General features: G+C 62.5%; 1 protein-coding gene across 11 annotated transcripts in view; it reads right to left on the bottom strand.

Annotated features, from left to right (window-relative positions):
- Nucleotides 1–245: 245 nt before the first annotated feature.
- Nucleotides 246–20998, bottom strand: part of Tmem51 (transmembrane protein 51) — a 47102-nt gene continuing 26349 nt past the window's right edge. For 2 of the 11 annotated variants that reach the window (XM_078025332.1, XM_078025331.1), the window contains exons 2-6: nucleotides 10405–10462; nucleotides 9922–9965; nucleotides 9546–9694; nucleotides 8440–8962; nucleotides 246–1361 (exon numbers count right to left, since the gene is read on the bottom strand). In XM_078025332.1, the coding sequence (XP_077881458.1) occupies nucleotides 941–1361; nucleotides 8440–8777 (759 nt within the window). In that variant the 5' untranslated portion in view covers nucleotides 8778–8962; nucleotides 9546–9694; nucleotides 9922–9965; nucleotides 10405–10462 and the 3' untranslated portion in view covers nucleotides 246–940. Of the gene's footprint in view, nucleotides 1362–8439; nucleotides 8963–9545; nucleotides 9695–9921; nucleotides 9966–10404; nucleotides 10463–18035; nucleotides 18218–20998 lie in introns of those variants that run through there. The other 9 variants (XM_078025329.1, XM_078025328.1, XM_078025335.1 and 6 more) reach the window with 6 other exon arrangements.

Raw genomic sequence — 20998 nt, 5'->3', positions numbered from 1 at the left:
AGAGTCTGCAGATTAACGTCCGGAGCCGCACAGCGGAGTGTTGTGAGAGCGCAGGCCCTGGAGCCCGGTGGCATGGGCTCAAATCCACTTACCAGCCGTGTGACACGGGCTGCTTTACCTAACTTAGGGCCTGGAGAACGAACCTGCAGAATGGCGGTGGCCTGGGTACAGGTGACGTGGGAGAGCATATGCCCGGAGCTTAGCCAGTCTTGGAAGAGCTGCTAAGATAACTCAGGAGTCCAATGTCCTACATACAAAATAGTTTATTACAAAAAGCTCAGCGTGCCACACGTCAGAGGGAATCGCACACGACGGCTTCCCTCTTGAGCCACACACAGGAGAGGCGGGCAGACGGCGCCAACTGAGGCCACGGTCTTCCGCAGCAGGTGCCGAAGCTCCTCAGGCCCTGGGCCTCCAAAACACCAAGAGCATGGGGGCCTGAGAGAGCCACCCCCGGGGCCGCCCGCCAACCACCATCGCCCCCGTCATCAAACAGCCCGGTCCTTCTGGGGAAGCTGGCCAGGTGCACCCCGGCTCAGGACTCCAGGGAAGAGAGCAGATGCCAAACCTGCTGCTCCTATGAAACAAAGCAGTCAACGCAGAAGCAGAGCGACCGTGGGACCGTCGCCAGGCATCTTTCTCTGACTCAAAAAAAAAAAAAAAATAAGGAACATGTCGCGCCCACGACCCAGAGTTGGGGAAGGGCAGGGCAGACGTCCCGCCGCCCCTCTTGGCGAGGTCCAGAGGGCCACCTGCGCCAGGGCAGCATCTCTTCCAGATGCACCTGCCACGCGAGCTCTGAGGGGCGTCAGCCACCGCTCCCGGGACTCGGACCCCCATCTGAATGGCCGAGGGCACAGTGGCCCCTGGGCTTCTCAGCCGGGGCGAAGCGGCTGCGTCTCAGTCTGTGGCTCAGGGTGAGCCAGGAGGGACGCGGCCCTCAGTCGGGCGGCCGGGCGTCGGCGGCCTTCTCCTGGACCTCGTCGTACTGGGGCGGGGGAGTCAGGGGCTCGATGGAGGGGGGAGGGACATTTTTGTCCGGGAGGTTGATCCTAAAGTCTTTGAGGTGCAGCTTTTCGGATTTGATCCTGCGAACCTTCAGGGGCTTCAGGCGCTTGGCCAGCCTGGAGTTCTGCCTGGCGGGCGGCGGCCCCGCGCTGGCCTCCACCTCGGCCCTGGTGGGGGTGGTGTCGTCCAGCCCCGTCAGGGACTCGTAGGACGGGAGGGAGACGCTCATCCTCGGGCTCTGCTGCAGCTCGGGGCCCTGTGGGTAGTGCGCCTGCATCACCTCCTCGTAGCTGGGGACGTAGTACCTGGAGGAGGCCGCCTCGTCCTCGTCCTCCTCCTCCTCCTCATCCTGGCTGCAAGACACGAACACACACGGTTGTGAGCACGGGTCACCCCACCCCCCGAGGGGGCTGCAGACCCTGCCAGCCCCGCGAACCACTGTGTACCAGGAGCCTGAACGCACCACACCGACTGCATATTCCTGACTAGGGGTGGAGCGCGGTTGGGAGGCCCATTTTACAGACGGAGAAATGATACATCGAGGAAACGGGAGGGCAGGAGGCGAAGGCCACACCCACCTACTACGCAGCGTTACCTGGGTGTGGACCCCCTTGGCCTGGAAGCCTTTCACACTGCACCGTGCTTTGTGGGGCTGTTTATTCCAATGCCCAGCGGGGGCCTCTGGGAAAGGCAACACAAGACTGGACGCCACAGCCTCCGGTCTGTGGGTGTCCCCGGGTAGAGAGGGAACAGCTGACCGTGAACACATGCATCTCAAACTATTCTCAAGTTCATCTCCAGGATTCGGAAGACCAGACGCTCCCCCTTACGTCATTTGACGATTGGAAGAGAAAACCCAGTGCTCAGGACGGGGTGGCACAGCGGGCCGAGTCCTGCCAAAGCGTCTTTCAGGACCCCCCCCTTGAACTTGCAGGGGACGGCGGGCAACAGACACCTCCCCGTTGGCCCTGGTCCGGAAGGAGCTTGGGGGTGCTCACGGCTGGCGTGGGTGGGTGTGTGCGGGCGACTGGTTTTCCTCTTTTGACCTTTTCTCTGTCTCCCAAGTTTTCTAGCATCAGTAGGAGGGACAGTGAGCGGCGTGTGACTGGCCACGGGGGCCAGGTCAGGGAGGATCTTCCCAGGAGACATTCCCATTTCCATCAGTGGACTCTGCCCTCCCCGGTGTGAGTGGGCCTCTGCTGGGGGCCTGAGTAGAACGAGGGTTGCAGCTAGCAGGAGCCTCCCTTCTTCTGCCTCCAGTTCAGGGGGAGCATCTCACGCCCTCTCCTCCTGCCCCAGGAGTGGGCTTCCAACCAGCAGCTCCCTGGTCCTCAGGCCCCAATTGCCAGTTCCTCATAGTACATTTGCACACACACACACACACACACACACACACACACACACACACACACACAGCCAAGAGCCACACAACAATGTTTTGGTCGATGGCAGCGCCTGAGATGGAGGTCCCGTAAGATGACGTCACCCAGTGACCCGCAGCTGTCTGGGTTGGCGTAAGTGCACTCTGGGAGGTGCTCACACCACAAACTGCCTATCTGTGGCTTTCAGGACGAGTCTGAATGCCGTGCACCGGCCCCACACCCAGTTCTGGGGAACCCTGGCGAGGATAGCAGGGTGGTTTGTCTGGTTATTTATTTGGATACCGGGAATTGAACCCTGGGGCACTTTACCATGGAACCACATCCCAGCCCTTTTTATTTTTTTGATGCAAGGTCTCACTAAGTCGCTGAGGCTGGACTCAATCTTGCCATCCTCCTGCCTCAGCCTCTAAACTGACTGGGATCACAGGTACGTGCCACCACACTCAGTTCTGTGTTATCTTTTATTATCAGAAAATAAGTCGGCTTTCTCCAATAGAAAAACAACTTCCCTCCTGCTATAAAGAAAGAGATGCTTATAGAAAATTCAAACAATATACAAAAATCTAAGGAAGAAAACAAAACATTCCCAGTCCTTCCATGTAGAAAACCACGGTGAATACCCCTGTGTGTGCCTCTCCTGACCCTCTCTGAGCCCACCCCATGCCCTGTGATGTGACAGTCTCCCAAGATGCTGAGCTGCGGGCTGCAGTGTGGCGCGTGGTAGAGCACTTGCACGTGTGGGGCCCTGGGTTCGATCCTCAGCAACACATAAAATAAAGAACGAACATAAAGGGCGTCGTGTCCATCGATAGCTAAGAACATATTTTTAAAAAGATGCTGAGTGTCATCTCTTTTCTGAGGCAGATCTGGTCCCCTGTTAGCGGGTGCAGATCCGCAATGGCTGGCAGGACCGTGCTGAGGGGCCACGGAGGCGCTGCCCTTGGCGGGTGGACAACACAGCGGCCAGGGCTGCTGCTCTAGACAGGGACCTGGCAAACTTGCTGGGACGTCCCCTCCTGCGACTGTCTCCTCAGGAGCAAGTCGGGCAAGGATGTGACAGCCTCATGAGCACTGCCACTCAACATGGGGATCTCAGGAACCCGTCTGTCCACAAACCCTTGGCACCCCACCTGCCTGCCCCGCTCCTGCTTGTGCCCCACCTGCCTGCCCCAAAACCCCTGAGCTCCACCTGCCTGCACCTAGCTAGCCTTCTGGCACGCCACCTGCCAATACACAACCTGCCCGTGCCCCACCATCTGGCACACCATCACCCAGCACCCCACCTGCCAGTGCCCCACATTCTGGCACCACACCATCTGGCACCCCATAATCTGGCCCCCCACCTGACTTTACCACACCATCCGGCACCCCACCTGCCTGTGCCCCACCTGCCTGCCCGCCACCTGCCTGCCCCACACCTTCCTGTGCTCCACCTGCCTGCCCCCCACCTTCCTGCGCTTGACCATCCTGCCCCCCACCTTCCTGCACTTGACCATCCTGCCCCCCACCTTCCTGCGCTTGACCATCCTGCCCCCCACCTGCCTGCCCCCCACCTTCCTGCACTTGACCATCCTGCCCCCCACCTTCCTGCACTTGACCATCCTGCCCCCCACCTGCCTGCCCCCCACCTTCCTGCGCTTGACCATACTGCCCCCCACCTGCCTGCCCCCCACCTTCCTGCACTTGACCATCCTGCCCCCCACCTGCCTGCCCCCCGCCTTTGTGCGCTTGACCTTCCTGCCCCCCACCTTCCTGCGCTTGACCATCCTGCCCCCCACCTGCCTGCCCCCCACCTTCCTGCCTCCCACGTGCCTGTGCTTGACCATCCTGCCCCCCACCTGCCTGTCCCCCACCTTCCTGCCTCCCACCTGCCTGAGCTTGACCATCCTGCCTCCCACCTGCCTGTCCCCCACCTTCCTGCCTCCCACCTGCCTGTGCTTGACCATCCTGCCCCCCACCTGCCTGCCCCCCACCTTCCTGAGCTTGACCATCCTGCCCCCCACCTGCCTGTCCCCCACCTTCCTGCCTCCCACGTGCCTGTGCTTGACCATCCTGCCCCCCACCTGCCTGCCCTCCACCTTCCTGCGCTTGACCATCCTGCCTCCCACCTGCCTGCCCCCCACCTTCCTGAGCTTGACCATCCTGCCTCCCACCTGCCTGTCCCCCACCTTCCTGCCTCCCACCTGCCTGTGCTTGACCATCCTGCCCCCCACCTGCCTGTCCCCCACCTTCCTGCCTCCCACCTGCCTGAGCTTGACCATCCTGCCCCCACCTGCCTGCCCCCCATCTTCCTGAGCTTGACCATCCTGCCCCCCACCTGCCTGCCCCCATTTTCCTGAGCTTGACCATCCTGCCCCCCACCTGCCTGTCCCCCACCTTCCTGCCTCCCACCTGCCTGTGCTTGACCATCCTGCCCCCCACCTGCCTGAGCTTGACCATCCTGCCTCCCACCTGCCTGTCCCCCACCTTCCTGCCTCCCACCTGCCTGTGCTTGACCATCCTGCCCCCCACCTGCCTGAGCTTGACCATCCTGCCCCCCACCTGCCTGCCCCCCACCTTCCTGAGCTTGACCATCCTGCCCCCCACCTGCCTGCCCCCCATTTCCTGAGCTTGACCATCCTGCCCCCCACCTGCCTGAGCTTGACCATCCTGCCCCCCACCTGCCTGCCCCCCACCTTCCTGAGCTTGACCATCCTGCCCCCCACCTGCCTGCCCCCCACCTTCCTGAGCTTGACCATCCTGCCCCCCACCTGCCTGCCCCCCATTTTCCTGAGCTTGACCATCCTGCCCCCCACCTGCCTGTCCCCACCTTCCTGCCTCCCACCTGCCTGTGCTTGACCATCCTGCCCCCCACCTGCCTGAGCTTGACCATCCTGCCTCCCACCTGCCTGTCCCCCACCTTCCTGCCTCCCACCTGCCTGTGCTTGACCATCCTGCCCCCCACCTGCCTGTCCCCCACCTTCCTGCCTCCCACCTGCCTGAGCTTGACCATCCTGCCCCCCACCTGCCTGCCCCCCACCTTCCTGCCTCCCACCTGCCTGTGCTTGACCATCCTGCCCCCCACCTGCCTGTCCCCCACCTTCCTGCCTCCCACCTGCCTGTGCTTGACCATCCTGCCCCCACCTGCCTGTGCTTGACCATCCTGCCCCCCACCTGCCTGTCCCCCACCTTCCTGCCTCCCACCTGCCTGAGCTTGACCATCCTGCCCCCCACCTGCCTGTCCCCCACCTTCCTGCCTCCCACGTGCCTGTGCTTGACCATCCTGCCCCCCACCTGCCTGCCCTCCACCTTCCTGCGCTTGACCATCCTGCCTCCCACCTGCCTGCCCCCCACCTTCCTGAGCTTGACCATCCTGCCTCCCACCTGCCTGTCCCCCACCTTCCTGCCTCCCACCTGCCTGTGCTTGACCATCCTGCCCCCCACCTGCCTGTCCCCCACCTTCCTGCCTCCCACCTGCCTGAGCTTGACCATCCTGCCCCCCACCTGCCTGCCCCCCATCTTCCTGAGCTTGACCATCCTGCCCCCCACCTGCCTGCCCCCCATTTTCCTGAGCTTGACCATCCTGCCCCCACCTGCCTGTCCCCCACCTTCCTGCCTCCCACCTGCCTGTGCTTGACCATCCTGCCCCCCACCTGCCTGAGCTTGACCATCCTGCCTCCCACCTGCCTGTCCCCCACCTTCCTGCCTCCCACCTGCCTGTGCTTGACCATCCTGCCCCCCACCTGCCTGAGCTTGACCATCCTGCCCCCCACCTGCCTGCCCCCCACCTTCCTGAGCTTGACCATCCTGCCCCCCACCTGCCTGCCCCCCATTTTCCTGAGCTTGACCATCCTGCCCCCCACCTGCCTGAGCTTGACCATCCTGCCCCCCACCTGCCTGCCCCCCACCTTCCTGAGCTTGACCATCCTGCCCCCCACCTGCCTGCCCCCCACCTTCCTGAGCTTGACCATCCTGCCCCCCACCTGCCTGCCCCCATTTTCCTGAGCTTGACCATCCTGCCCCCCACCTGCCTGTCCCCCACCTTCCTGCCTCCCACCTGCCTGTGCTTGACCATCCTGCCCCCCACCTGCCTGAGCTTGACCATCCTGCCTCCCACCTGCCTGTCCCCCACCTTCCTGCCTCCCACCTGCCTGTGCTTGACCATCCTGCCCCCCACCTGCCTGTCCCCACCTTCCTGCCTCCCACCTGCCTGAGCTTGACCATCCTGCCCCCCACCTGCCTGCCCCCCACCTTCCTGAGCTTGACCATCCTGCCCCCACCTGCCTGCCCCCCATTTTCCTGAGCTTGACCATCCTGCCCCCCACCTTCCTGCGCTCGACCATCCTGCTCCCCACCTGCCTGCCCCCCACCTTCCTGCACTTGACCATCCTGCCCCCCACCTTCCTGAGCTTGACCATCCTGCCTCCCACCTGCCTGCCCCCCACTTGCCTGCCCCCCACCTTCCTGCACTTGACCATCCTGCCCCCCACCTTCCTGCCCCCCACCTTCCTGCACTTGACCATCCTGCCCCCCACCTGCCTGCCCCCCACCTTCCTGCCCTTGACCATCCTGCCCCCCACCTGCCTGCCCCCCACCTTCCTGCGCTCGACCATCCTGCCCCCCACCTTCCTGCGCTCGACCATCCTGCCCCCCACCTGCCTGCACTTGACCATCCTGCCCCCCACCTGCCTGCACTTGACCATCCTGCCCCCCACCTGCCTGCCCTCCATCTTCCTGAGCTTGACCATCCTGCCCCCCACCTGCCTGCCCCCCATCTTCCTGTGCCCCACCTGCCTGCCCCCCACCTTCCTGCCCCCGACCTTCCTGCGCTCGACCATCCTGCCCCCCACCTGCCTGCCCCCCACCTTCCTGAGCTTGACCATCCTGCCCCCCATGGTCCTGTGCCCCACCAGCCTGCCCCTCACCATCCCGTACCCCAATTGCCTGCACCGCACCTGCTGGTACCCCACCTTCCTGCTCCCCACCTTCCTGTACCCCATCTCTCTCGCCCCCACCTGCCTGCCCTGCACCTGTCTGTCCTCCACCTTCCTGCTCCCCACCTTCCTGTACCCCATTTCTCTGGCCCCCACCTGCCTGAGCCCCACCTGCCTGCCCTGCACCTGTCTGTCCCCCACCATCCTGCACCCTACCTGCCTGCACCTTACCTGCTCGCACTGCACTGTCCTGCATTCTACCTGCCTGCACCCCAGCATCCTGCACCCCACCTGCGGACGCCTCACCTGCCTGTGCCCAATCATCTTGCACCTGACCTTCCTGCACCCCACTTGGTTGCACCCCACCTTCCTGCAACGCTCCAACCCTGGACTGTCTCCCCTGGCCAAGATGAAAGACCAGGAAAAGCAAAGAGAAAACAGGGACACCTTTCTTTTTGGACTTCATGGCTAAGTCCTGAACACCTCTGCGGGTTTCTGACTGGTTGCTCGTCTGTCAGGCTCGTTTGCAGGGCTCTTTTCTAACGGGTATCAGCCTTTATCACCTGTTCCCCAACTGACCACCTACGTTCTATTTTCACTTTTGGTCTGGGGATTGAATTCAGGGGTGCTTTGCCACTGAGCCTCATCCCCAGATCTTTTGACCTTTCAGTTTGAGACAGGGTCTCACTAAATTGTTGAGGCTGGCCTCAAACTTGCAATCCTCCTGCCTCAGCCTCCTGAGTCGCTGAGATTACAGGCGTGGCACTATACCTGGCCGCCACCCACTTTTAGTACGTCTGAGGCCTGTTAGGTCCAACGCAGTGCTGCTCCCTGACCTTTTCAATTCAGCATAAACATTCACAGCCCGTTGGGGTCAGGTGGACGAACAACCAATCAGGAGTCCCCCAGGCCCTGCTCGGACTCCCAGGGGCTGTCCAGCTGCAGTCCACCTGTCAGCCGTCCACACACCTGGCCTGGGAAGCCCTGCTCTAGGAGGATAAAGTTGTTTGTAGAATGGAAAGCTCTGCGGCGTCTTCCTGGGAGAGGGTGGGAAGACAAAGCCTCGGGACTAAAGGGTCCTTTCTCCCAGGTGCGGGCAGCGGGCGTGGGCCCCTCGGGGCGGGAGTGGCCCTCACCTGTCTTCCTCCTGGGCGCGCGGCACGGCCCCCGTCTGGTGCTGGACTCGGGCCAGCTCCTCGTTCTGCCGCTGCTTCCGCTTGTCCCGGATGCTCAGGCAGATGGACAGCAGCAGCAGCATCACCCCGGCCCCGACCAGCACGTAGGCCACGGAGAAGGTCTTGCTCTTGAGGAGGCCGCTGCCCACCTCGGTCTTGTTCCCCTGCGCCGTCGGCTTCTCAGCAGCACTGAACCCGGGCACCAGGTTCCACATGGCCATGATGACCCCCAGGACCAGCATCCCCAGGCCGATGGCGGTCAGTGCGTAGTGGGAGCCGTTGGCCTTGGACTGAGCCATCCTGCCGGTGGGGGCGCGGGGCCAGGCCTGGGCCAGACCAAGAAGGAGAGAAGTCACCAGCAGCAGCAGCAGCGAAGCCCCCGGAGAGCCACGAAGAGACTCTCCAGTGCTGCTCTGGGAGGACGCAGGCCGGACTCTCCAGGGGACTCTGGGGGACTCGGGGAGCAGCTGCGGGGAGCAGAGGCCTGCAGGAGGGACAGAGAGCGGCAGGTCAGCCTGGAGGCACCGGGGAGCAGAGGGGCTCCGCTCCTGGAGGAGTCCAGGGGCCTTTGGAGCCACCAGGCTCTGGCTGGGCCAGGCCTTTGATGTGTTCCAGATGTCCCGCGGGCTCCTGCTCCCTGTGCCAGGAGGAAGGGACCCGCCCAGCCCCAGGCAGAGAGGAAAGGCAGAGCTCTCCCTGCAGGAGGCCGCGCCCAGCAGCCAGAGCGCAGGGCGTTAAAACGTTTTGTGCAGCCGAATGAACGCGGTGAAACCTCAGCTCTCTCCAGAGAAGGCAGAGGGTGGACGTAGCAGGAGTGGGCCTCCTGGATCGACCACTGCAACAGGACTCCCCGTGTGGGGGGACAGGGGTCAATGACGTGTCCCATCCAGGCAGCCTGCTGGGGTCTGCCTACCCCCTCAAGGGCTCCCTATTACCCTTAGAGGAAAATCCATCTCCCTAAAATGGCGCTCACGCCGCCTTCCCCGGGCCCTGCCTGCTGAGCCGCCCTGCCCCGCTCAGCTGCAGTTTCCCCACCACCTGGATCAGGTGCCCTAAACCCCACCAACCTCCTGGGAGCTCCTGGCCGTCTCTGAGCCCGGCCCGCAGCAGGGACTCTCAAGGGCTCTGGGGATCTCAACGTGGAAAGAAATGACCGGAGGCCACGCGAAGCCACCAGCAAGACCGACTCTTCTTCGGCCACATCAAGTTCCCTTTCCTGAAAGGGGACAGGGGCCTGCACGTTTCCATCCGAGTCCCTGAACCCTGGGCCCAGGAAGCAGCTCGCAGACCCTGAGGGGCAGGGAGCAGGCCGCAGCCCATGAGCGCTGCAGGGAAGGGGACCCCCGAAAGCCCGGGGTGAGAGCCAGGAGGAGCGGGCGCCCCGCCGACCGCCGCGGCAGTCTGTGTGCTGGGTCAGGGTGATTTTTGTCTCCTTTTTCTTACCTGGAGAAGAACGGCTGGAAACAGAGATTCACGAGCCGCTTCTCCTGGGGAAAGAAACAGAGAGGTTCATTCTTTGGCTCTTGGGGGGTCGGTGTCCAGCGCTGCCTCGGACGTGTCCCTCTGGGGATCCTGGTCCTGCCGGGCTCCGCGGGGTCCACGGCAGCCGCTGCCCGTCCGTCTCTCGGGCTTGCTGACCTGGAGGTGCCCTGTTCTGCTCAGCGGGTGCTTTCCCTCCCTCCCTCCCAGAACTACGCAAAGAGCCAATGTGGTGCCTCCGGGGTTGGGGCTACAGAGCTCCTGACGTGGCCCTGGAAAGGTGCCACCTTGGGGGGCCTCGGGGTCCCGGTTGGTTCATTCAGACTCAACCTCCAGACCCCGGATCGGGCCGTCCGTGGCTGCTGTGTTCGAGGGGGCCCTAGGGGGAGCCGGCAGCCCGGCGCCTGGGGTTTCAGGGGCAACCGAGAACAGCTAAGGGAGACCCACCTGGCGCTGGTGAGGGCCGCCTGCCAGCCGCTCAGCTGCCCGGATCGAGGCAGACCACCTGTGAACCGAAAACAGACCCAGTTTTCTAGGTGGACCGTGAGCATTTCCATTTCGTGGGGTGCTCCTCGGGGGCATGAGCCTTGTGGGGACTCAGAAGGGAAGGGGCGGGCAGGGGCGGGCATCAGTGGGGCCCAGAGCGCCCAGACTCTAGACCATGAGCAGCAGGATGGGTGACAAGAGGTGGCCAAGGGCCCTCAGAGCCATCAGAGGAGAGAGCAGGAGCCGCGCCCAGGTCCTCTGACGGGGTGCAAAAGCCCCAAAGATGTCAGCCAGTGGAATCAGGATCCAATTGTGTTTTTCAGAAAGAGAAGACACGCGGCGGTCAGGCGGCGGGTCGGAGGCCAGGGCTGGTTCAAGGTGAGGAACCCAAGGCCGTCTCACAAGGGAAGGGGGCCCTGGTGGCCCCCGCCAGAACCCGGGAGCCCTGCAGCCAGCCTGCCCTGGGAGGACTGCACAGGGCACAGGGGTGTCTCGTCACATCGTTCCTAAGTGTCACTGTACCTTGCACGGGCTCCTGGTATTGGCGGGAATATTCCAAAACCACAGGTTCTGAAAACCCGTCAGTGTCCTTCACGGCCGTCAAGGTCCCTCCTGGTTGGATGGGACACACCTCTCTCTCATAGCTCACCTTCTGGCTCGGTGACCCTCGGTGGCTGCCATTCTGTCACTGTCACACCTCACACTTCCTGCCACAGGGCCTTTGTGGTTGCTGTTGCCCTCGGCTGGAAAGTCCTCGGCTGCCTTGGGCTGGCCGCTGCTTTGCTGTCCCCCGTCCTCCCGCACCCGGCTGCTCTGGGGCCCCTGCCGAGTTCCCTGGTGACATTCCCTCCCAGGGCAGTGAGCTCACTGCCTGTGACAGTCTCTTTGCTCTCTTGTTGGCTCCTTGTCACCCCCACCCTGTAAACCCCCTGGAAGTAGGTTCCGGTCCGCCTCGTCCACTGCTAAGTGGGTAGCACCCAGCTCAGTGCGCGGGGACCGTAAGAGGCACTTAATACACATTGAGCAAGTGGGCAAATGGCCACCCGGCGGTCTGACTCTCCCTGAGCTCCCGTCCAGGGGGAGAGGACGTTCCGTCCAGGGGGAGAGGACGTTCCGTCCAGGGCGGGGCCGAGGGGCAGCTGAGCCTCACTCTCAGGGCCCCCCCAGTCCCCAACCTTGCATCTGTGTGCAAATGGCTGCCTGGCATCATGGGAAGGTGCCCCCAAACCAAATAACTGCCCTGTGGCCAGGATGGTGACCGCGCCCATCTTCCCTGTGGGGGTGAGGTCTCAGGGGCCCCTGGTCCTCCCCGGCAGACACCAGGAGAGCCCCCCAACCTCCTGCAGCCCGGGGAGCGGCTCCCTTCACCCCTCAGTCAAGGGGGCAGCTGGAGGGCTGTGCGCGGGGGGGGTCCCAGCTCCAGACGCCAAGGTCCCCCCACCCCCGACCCGGGCAGGTCATTGCTCCTAGCGCACATCTGGACTGGCTTTCCCACAGGCGGAAACCCACAGAATGGACCAGAGAAGCAGCTTCGCTCACTGCACCGGGCGGAGGTGGCACAGGATGCAGGGGCCGGCTCGGCCCTCGGGTGGCCTCAGCCCTGTGCTGGGGCCTGTGAGGTCCCCGAGCACCCCACCCCTGCCCTGTGGAGAGAGGAGGTCTAGCCTTCAGGGCTCTGGTGGCCACCTGCCCAGCCCCTCCCCCGGGGAGGCGGCCCGGGACCTCTCCCCACGCAGACCTCCTCCCGCCAGGCTGCACCACTGGGAGAGGGATCCTCCCGCCAGGAGCCAGGCTGAGCCCCATTTCCATGGCAAAGGAGGGATTCAGGGGAGCCTCTGCGCCACGTTCCAGGCCCGATGGCCCCAGTGTCATGTGCTGGGGGCGGGAAGAACGGCCAGAGCCTCTGCTGCTGCCCGGTCCTGCCTGCGAGCCGGCTCCAGGCCACCCCCCACAGACCAGGGTCCAAGGGTGCCAGGTTCCCGACGCGGGGATCCTTAGACTGTGCGTTTGGGAAAACGAAAAGCAGAGGAAATGCAGAGGAGCTGGGGGCAGGGAGGACTGGGTCCGCGGGCGAGGCGGGCACAGCAGCAGTCGTCACAGTAACGGGGCACCAGCAGCCGCTGACCCAGTCCTCACACCGGCCTTCAAAGACCCATGAGCCCCACCACCTCTGAGTCTCAGAGTGGGCCAGGATGGGCTTTAGGTCACACAGCAGCAGCAGAGGCAAGACTCATAATGGGATCTGGCTGACTTGACCTGGACCTTCTGCTGGGTCCTGCAAGGTGGAGCCCTGGGGGCCAGCTCCCCCCGGAGCCCCCAGCAGGACCACCTGGCGACACGCTGGCTTTAAGCCCCTGGGTCCCTGGGGCATCCGAGTTCCTGCGGAGGGAGGACGGGCGCGGCTTGTAGTCAGAAAGCTCAGTCATCGGTCCCAGCTGCCAGGGGACAGGAGCACAGGCGGCCACCGGGCTCCCCCGCTCCCCAACCCGAGGCCAGGTTCCTGGGGCAGGGCAGCGAGGCCGGGCGGCTCCTCGGCCCTGGTGGCCGGTCCTGGTGGGCTTGTGCAGGGAGCTCGGCCGCCGCCTTGGGTTTGCATTTTAACCCAGGTTCTGCCCCCAGCCAAGGTCACCTAGTTCTGACTCCTCGGGGCAAACACCGTGACCAAGGGGCAGGGCTGCGCTCCCGGGGGCTGGAGGCTGCAGCTCCGGGCCCTTGGGATGGGGGACGGGTTACCATCAGTGCCCGGATGGGAGGGGCTCAAAGCCCAACCAGAGGCCCTGGACAGGGCGCTGGGTGACCCAGGAGCCGCCGCCTTCCCAGGCCTCCAGGCTGATCTGGAGATTAGGGCGCAGGCACGGCTTGTCCTGCCCATATCTGGACTGATTCTTTCCAGCCTCAGAAGCGGTTCCCAAACCTTCTGCCAAGAGCACTCTGGGACCGAGCTGGCCGCCCGCCCTCTCCCACCCGCGCCCACCCCGCCGCGGTGCCCGGCTCCTGCTGGCTGAGTGGCCCCCAGGCCTCCCCCAGCTCCGGTGCTGTCCTGGGGCACCTGGCTCTTTTTCCAACTCTGACGCTTTGGAATTGTAATGACGGTGAGCGCTACACACCTAGCAAGTGCCGGGTGCCTTACATGCACTTATTACTGTTGATTACTATTTATTATTATACGAACTTTACTTATATTCTGTTTTATTCTATTGATAAAACCTATGACGTTTTATTTATTATGTATTCACTTCGACTTATTCATAACTCTGGGTCTTATTTCTTTAATATCATCATAATTTACGATTGTCATTCATTACCATGCTTCAGTTTCCCGAGTACCCTGTGACAAACTTTTTAGAATCATCCTCGATTTACAAAGGAATAGTTTCAAGTTCAGAGAAGTTCAGCATCCGGCTCAAAGTCACACAGCAAAGGGCACTGCAGAGATTCAAGTCAGACACGTCTGACTCCAGAGCTAGCCCACCACACCCCGCGCCTCCCCGTCGCCCCACTGCAGGGAAAGCCCCCTCCCCAGGCTTCGGCCTGGAACCTATCCCCCAGGTCCACTGCAGTCTGTGCAGCAGGTGAAAGGCCTCCTCCCCTCAGCGTCCTTTCTCCTTCATAAAAACCCGGCTCCGTGAGTCACTGCGCCCTGCCACCTGATACCATCTGGATGGGCTGTCAATGATTGATGCTGGGACGTTTAATCAGCAAACTGGAGTCGAGGTTGCGGCGGGGTGGCCTGGAGGACAGGGCGGGGTCATGACCTGAGACCATTTCCTGGGGCCCGGGGGGCTTCGACCCCAGGACGTCCTTCTTTTCCCTTCCCCCGCTGAAGGCCCGAGACCACGGCGCTGCGGTGGCCCTGTGTCCCCATGTCCCCCTCCGGGGTGTCTGTCCTGGGCTCTTCTCCCAGGGACCACCCTCGTGGCCTCCCTGCAGGGGCTCCCTCCTGGGTGCTGGGGCCAGGGCTTCGGTGGGTGAGCTGGGGACACGATCCAGCGCCTGCCGTTGGGGGTCAAACAGGAGCTGCCCCTGACCGGGTGCCTAGGAGCCCGCGGCCTGCCCAGGGCCTGCCCTCGCCGTCACCCTCTGCAGAGGCCCAGGTCAGCCCCGGGATCACTCAGGCCCCCGTGTGGCCCCGAGGGCTGAGGAGCCAGGTTTCACCCGGGCAGACGGCAGGTGCCCACACCTGGGGGCGCCGCGGGGGCGGGTGGCTTCAGATTCTCCCAGGAACCCGCTCCCCAGTGGTGAGCCTCCTGGGGGGCACACCACACCCCGGGGCCTGTCACTGTGGATGTCACCTGCTCCTGGGCCGGACCCAGGGGCCTCCGTGGCCTGGGTGGCTGCCCTGTCTCCGCCACTTGTCTGTGAACACCCCAAGACCAGCTGCCCGGCGAGGCCAGCTCCCCAAGCCCAGGGCCCCCGATGGCTGCTTCTGCCTGTGTCTGAGGCAGAGGAAGACCAGGGTCGCTGGGCGCCACTTCCTTAATTGACCAGAAGCAAGGCCCCCAGACCCACTTTCCCTTCTTCTCGGTCGGACAGGCAGCCCTGCTCCGCTTCTCAGGCACCAGCTAGCGATTCCACACGACAATGGATATAAGCAGAAGTGTAGGTGTGAAGGGACATTCAGAAAGAGTTCTTACAGGGAAAGCACACATCTCCTGCCTCCCCCTTCCTCTTTCCCTACTGGCAGTAGTGTAGATGTGAGGGCAGGAACTTAAGCAGCCCCGCTGGAGCATGAGGTAAAGGATGGCAGAGCAAAACAGACCAGCCCAGGTCTCTGATGATCACAGAGATGTTCTTCCAACGCTAGACTCCTGACCTCTGGATTCCACCCACGTGAGGGAGAAATAAACATGTATCTTATTGAATCTACTTTTTTTAAAAAAACTGTTGTCACCTAAATGCACCCAAGCCTGGTAAATAGTAACGCGGTCCCGCGATCATGTACAACAGCTATGCCGAGGACAGTGTGGAGAGATTTACCCAAGGGGGTCATTCAATGACCTAAGAACCCCAAGAGCCAGAGAGTATCGCCCCATTTTCTGATGAGAAACCTGGGGCCTTGCTCTGAACCAGCAGGTCTCTATCATGTTGCCACAAAGAAAAGGTCACAGTGGGCAGAGGCTTAAGGTGGCCAGGTGCCGGCTTCCTGGCCTTCCTGCCCTTGTGCGGCCCCTCCCCTGAGTGGGGGCAGGAGCTGTGGCCTCTGGTCAAGGTGGTGGACGAGGTGGTCATGTCCATGGGCTCAGGTGGCATAAGAGAGGACCGACAGAGCCCACTTGGGAGGAGACCATTTGCAGGGACCTGGAGCAGGTTCCCCCTGACCAGGAGCAGGACGGCGAAGCCCTGGGTGCCACGCTGCGAGGTGGACTCTGCCCAGAGCCCCGAGGCCTCAGGTGAGAAGCCGGCGGAGGCCAGGCCCCGGGGAGGAAGCCCGTGAGCCACCCCACAGCGGCCACAGGCACCTCGCGTAGGGGGCGGCGGCTCCGTGGCCCTGGAGAGATCCGGGGAGGGGGGAGGGGTGAGGCTGGACGGCAGGGGCACCTGGGATCGCTGCCGCTGGGGGGCAAAGGCTGGGGCTGCCGGGGGCTGCTGCCACCCGGACAGGCACGCGGGAGCCAGGTGGCCCTGGGGACTCAGGGAAAGGAGGTCAGGCGCGTGGAGGACCGGCAGGTGAGGTGCGGGATTCCGCCACAAGCTCAGTTCAGGAGCTGTGCCCCGCACCCCTCAGACGCTCAGTTTCCTCATCTGTCAAACAGCAATAATGACTTTAAAAACCAGTAATAATAGAAAATCACTGAGAGAGCGGGATGCACCTGGCCCCCTGCATCCCTGGATTTGGCATCTGTGGATTCAACCAACTACGGACCCAAAGCACTCGGGGGTGGGGGGAATCAGCCTCTGTCGCGAGCCCCGACGGACTTTCCTGTCATTATCCCCTGATGACCGCGTCCAGACCCCTCACACCACACGGCTACAGGAACCCAGGGACGACGTGAGGAGGGTGCACGTCGGTCATGTGCAAACACCACGCCACGTGCACTAGGCCTGAGCGTCCTTGGGTTTGGGCATCCACTAGGAGCCCTGGAACCCACCCCCTGCAGACAGCAAGGGCGACTGTAAACAGAAGGTGCCCATACGTGGAGCGCAGGCGTCCGAGAGGACCCTGCGGCTGACCCGCTCACCAGCACCCCGTCTGCAGGAAGCAGCGCCACTCTCCACCCAGGACAGGGACCTGTCACTAGGCCCAGGGCTGGGCACAGGGCCGTCAGGGCTTCCACGCTCCTGGGCTCGGGGGCAGCCAGGGACAGGCAGGGAGCCCGGAAGCCAGGGAGCGTCCCAGCGCCTCAGTGGGTGGCTGAGGCCAGGCTGCTCTCTGCACATGCACCTCCCTCAGGAGCAGGCCCGGGGCTGGGGGGGACAGCTGGCTCCGAGCAGATGAGGACAGCAAGGAGCCGGGCCAGAGGGGGGTGAGTTCTGATGAGATGCTTGAAACCTAGATCCAGCCAGGCCTGAAGCCAGCCCTGCAAGTGGTCAGACTGGCTCTGATCAGAGCCGCACAAGCCCCCAGGGGCCAAGGTTCTGACGCTATGGGGGACTTACCTCACGTACGCGCTCCGTCCCCACATCTCCCGCATCCCTTTAACCCAGGAAATGTCGGCACACGGCTTCGGGAATGGTGTGGCTGGCAGGACTGGGTGGCGGGTCCAGCTCCCAGTCGGGAGGGGCTTGATTCAACCAGATGAAGTCCTGCTGCCCATCTCCGTGGCGGCCAGTCCGCTGTCCTCTCTCCGTCAAACACACGCACCCCCCACTTTGTGGTGACGGTCGCTGCCCATTCCTGAGGCGTAAACCCCCATCATGACCACCTTCAAGCCACCACGTGGTGCCCCTGAGCCCTGGGCTGGGAGGTGCAGGGCCGGCTCTCGGGACGTGGACACACCAGCACGAGTGTGTCACCGTGTCCTCGCCCGAGTCCTGGGGCCAAGCAGACAGAGCAGCATGTCCACCTTCGGGGTCTCTGAGGACACCACGTGATTCCACACTCAACATCTCAGGTGAGAGGCTCGGGTGTCGCTCCCAGAGCCACGTCCCCCAGGATCCTCCCGGGCAGGCTGAGGCTGGTGGCCAGCAGCAACCTCGGGAGCAGCCGGCCTCTGCGCTCAGACCCCAGAGTTCGGAATCAGGCTCAGGCCCCTCCATCTGCGTGACCTGGGCAGGTCCCTCCCGGGGTCTCGGAAGGAGGTGACGTGGGGATGTTTTATATCAGACACCAGCAGAGCTGGGCTCAGGAGGCGCCGAGGGGCCAGAGAAGGAGCTAGAACGTTCTGGGGAAGAAGGGCATGAGCGGAAGAGGATGACCCAGGAGGGAAGAGGAGAGCGTCCAGGGAAAGGAGGGGATCCGGGGAAGGCAGAGAACAGCCGCCCGCTGCAAACTGAGGGCAGAGCCCAAAGCGCAAGGGGCAGGCGCACTGGAGAGAGGCGGAGGGGAGACAGGGAGGAGGGAGGGCAGCCAGCCTGACCGCAGGGAGTAACCAGCACCGCCCGCGCCAGCCAGGCAGTCACCTGGCACAAACCAAGGGCCCGACCAAGCCCACCTTCCAAGCACCTTCCCGCCCGGCCAGGAAGTGCCGCTTCCTCCGTCCCTGGCTCCCAGGCTGCGGGCAGCCACTGAGCGCGGTGGCCATGCAGTCATCCATTCATTCTGCAAACACTTCCCGAGCTCCCCCTGTCCCGGCCAGGTCTGGAGCTAGAGAGAGCAGTGGGCAGAAAGGGCAGGGCTCACAGCCCCGAGGGCTCTGTTCTGCCTGACAGCGTGGCACGTGACCCGGGGAGTCACCGCGTGGACACAGGAGACGTGGACTGGTGGACAGAGGCGGAGCCATTCAGCTCCACTGGGTGACATGGGACCCTGACACCTGGGGGCTGTCCTGGTGGCCACTGGGAACCGGCTTTACCCAGGAACTGCCCTGTCCAGTATGGCAGCTGCCCCCACCCTGTGGCTCCCGAGCACTTGAATATGCCCCTCAGCACCGCGGGCCAGACACAGACCAGGGCTCCCAGGCTTCTGGGGATGAAAAGGGTCTCTCATCAATATTTTCATTTTAATTTCATGTCAAAATGATGCATTTGGGAAAGACTGGATTAAGTAAAATAGTTTAATGTTGCCTGTTTCTTTGTCCTTTATTTAAAAAAGATGAACGTATTGGGACATTTAAAACACTCTTTAGGGCTCATGTTCTACTCCTACTGGATGGTGCTGCCCTAGACCGGCCGCTCTCCCCAGTGTGGGATCGCATCTTTCTTGGCTGTTGTCTCTAGGGCTAGAACAGACCTGGCACATGCAGCAGGAGCTTAATAAATGCATGCTGAGTGGATAAAGGGCATGGCGGTTACCAACGACCCACCATGGCCCGGAGATTAAACGGGAAATTCCAGAAGCCAACGACGTGCCAGTTTTCAGATGCACCGTTCTGAGCGGCACGGGAATCCCAGGGTCCCGCTCCTTCCTCCCGGGAGGGGAATCACCCGGTCACCAAGCTTCCCTCGTCCTGCACACCATGTACCCCTCAGTCACTGCCGTCTCGGGAATCAGATCCACTGTGGTCAGTGTCACAATGCTTGGTTCAAGTGACCCTCCTTGTTCTTAACAGAGGCCCCCCAAAAGCAAGAGCAGAGATGCGGGGGGCTTCATTACAGGGTTTTGTTACAAGTGCCCTATTTTAGTCATTTCTTGTTGTGTCTAACTTCTAAATTAAACTCCTCATGTGTACCTGGGTAGGAAAATCACAGTATGTAGTACCGGGGCTTAGTACTCTCTGCACCCACAGGCGTCTTGGGGCGCACCGCCCACATTGTGTCCCTGGATCTGGTCTCCTCCTGCCTGCCCTGGGGACAGTCCTGGCCTCCTTGACTGCAGAGCAGGCTGCCCACTCCCTAGGCTGCTCCTGAGGGCCCACGTGGCTCAGGACTGCACACATTGTCATTGTTTGCTGTGGGAGGCAGGGAGGCTGGTGACTCCACCCGAGGGCTGCCGCTGCGGTCCCAGGTGAGTGGACTCTAAGTCAGGCGTCAGCCCAGGTCGTCCAGCTGCCGGAACCACAGCCAGGGTCCCCAGTAAGTCAGGGAGCGATGGCGTGGACAGAGGCCTGAGCTGGGGTGAGCATGATCGAGGATGGCGAGGAGGTCCGCTCTGGGGGCACCTAGGATGGTCCCAACTTGAAGAAATGACCGCTGGAACACGCATCTGTGTGTCTGATGTGCTGCACAGAAACCTGGAGGCCGGGAGGAGGAGGAAAGGTCTCCAGGGTCAAATGGGGTGCTCGGACCAGCGACTGTCCATCATCTGAGTGTCCATAGGGAGGCCCTTCCTGAGAAGGGCCGTGGTGGCTTCCTGTGGCTGCTTAGTGGCTTAAAGCAACCTGGATTTACTCTTAGCCTCCTGGAGGCCGGAAGGCTGCAGCCCAGGAGGGGCAGGGTGCGTTCCTTCTGAGGCTCGGGAGAGAAACCCCTTGCCTGCCTCTCTCTCCCGGCTTCCCGAGGCCGCCTGGCCTGCACCGCGGCCCCTTCTCCGTCTTTGAAGCGCAGCCCACTGATGTCTGCTTCCGCCGCCCCACAGGCTTCTCGAATCCGGCCTGCCTGCTCCCTCTTATAAGGGCTCTGGGGACCACGCCATGCCCACCTGGATAACCTGGGAGAGGCCAGGTGAATTCCCACCTGCAAAGCACTTTCACCCTGTCACCTTGGTGTTGCCAAGGTTAGGATTAGGGTTAGGATGGGGTTAGGAGGTAGACCTTAGGCAGGTGGAGAGGGGTGTGGTCCAGTCTGCCAAAATGGCTCTGCCAAAATCTGTGCCCCGCCAGGGATTCATTGTCTCTCCACTGGACTGTTCCCCCGGGGCAGCATCCCTGCTGCGGTATCCGGCATTGTCCCTGGAGATTCAGGGGTACCTGGACGTAGACAGCGGGCGTCAGATTACAAACCAGGGGTGCCACGTTTTACAAGAGCCTCTTGTCTTCCAAGCATGACAGGAGCAGCTAACTTGCTGTGAATGTCACCCCCGCCTGGGGGACCTCACTTAGCCTCCACGAACAGCCACTATCACCACCCCCATACGACACAGGGACCCAGAGAGGTTCCTCAACTTGCCAGAGTCTGCGGTTAATAAGTAGCAGGGTGAGGCTGGAATCGAGTCCACAGTCCACCCTCTCAGCCCTCCAGTGCGGCCGCTGCCCCGCCCCCAGGCCAGCTTTTCAAGCAGGTGTTGAGGCTGGGGTGCGGCTCCGTGGCAGAGAGCTTGCCCAGCAGGCCTGACGTCCTGGGTTCCAACCCCAGCACCAAAGTGGGAAAAAAGAAAACAAAAAGTAGTTTTCTTTCCACCTTCTACCTCGGCTTCCATGAACAAAGCTCTTCTTTGGCTGCTGTCAGAAGCAGAGGTTCCCTGGCAGCAGGAAGATGGGGGGGGGGGGGTTGGTCCAGAACTTGCAGAGGTGAAGACAAAGGCCAGTGTCTGAGTCACCCTCCTTAGGAGTCAAGGTCAAAGCCCAAGGTTGACCCTGGC

This window comes from Ictidomys tridecemlineatus, chromosome 11 (genome assembly GCF_052094955.1).
Source record: "Ictidomys tridecemlineatus isolate mIctTri1 chromosome 11, mIctTri1.hap1, whole genome shotgun sequence".
Lineage (NCBI taxonomy): Eukaryota > Metazoa > Chordata > Mammalia > Rodentia > Sciuridae > Ictidomys > Ictidomys tridecemlineatus.
Note: the sequence above shows the minus strand (reverse complement) of the source record. Positions and strands in the feature narration are given on the sequence as shown.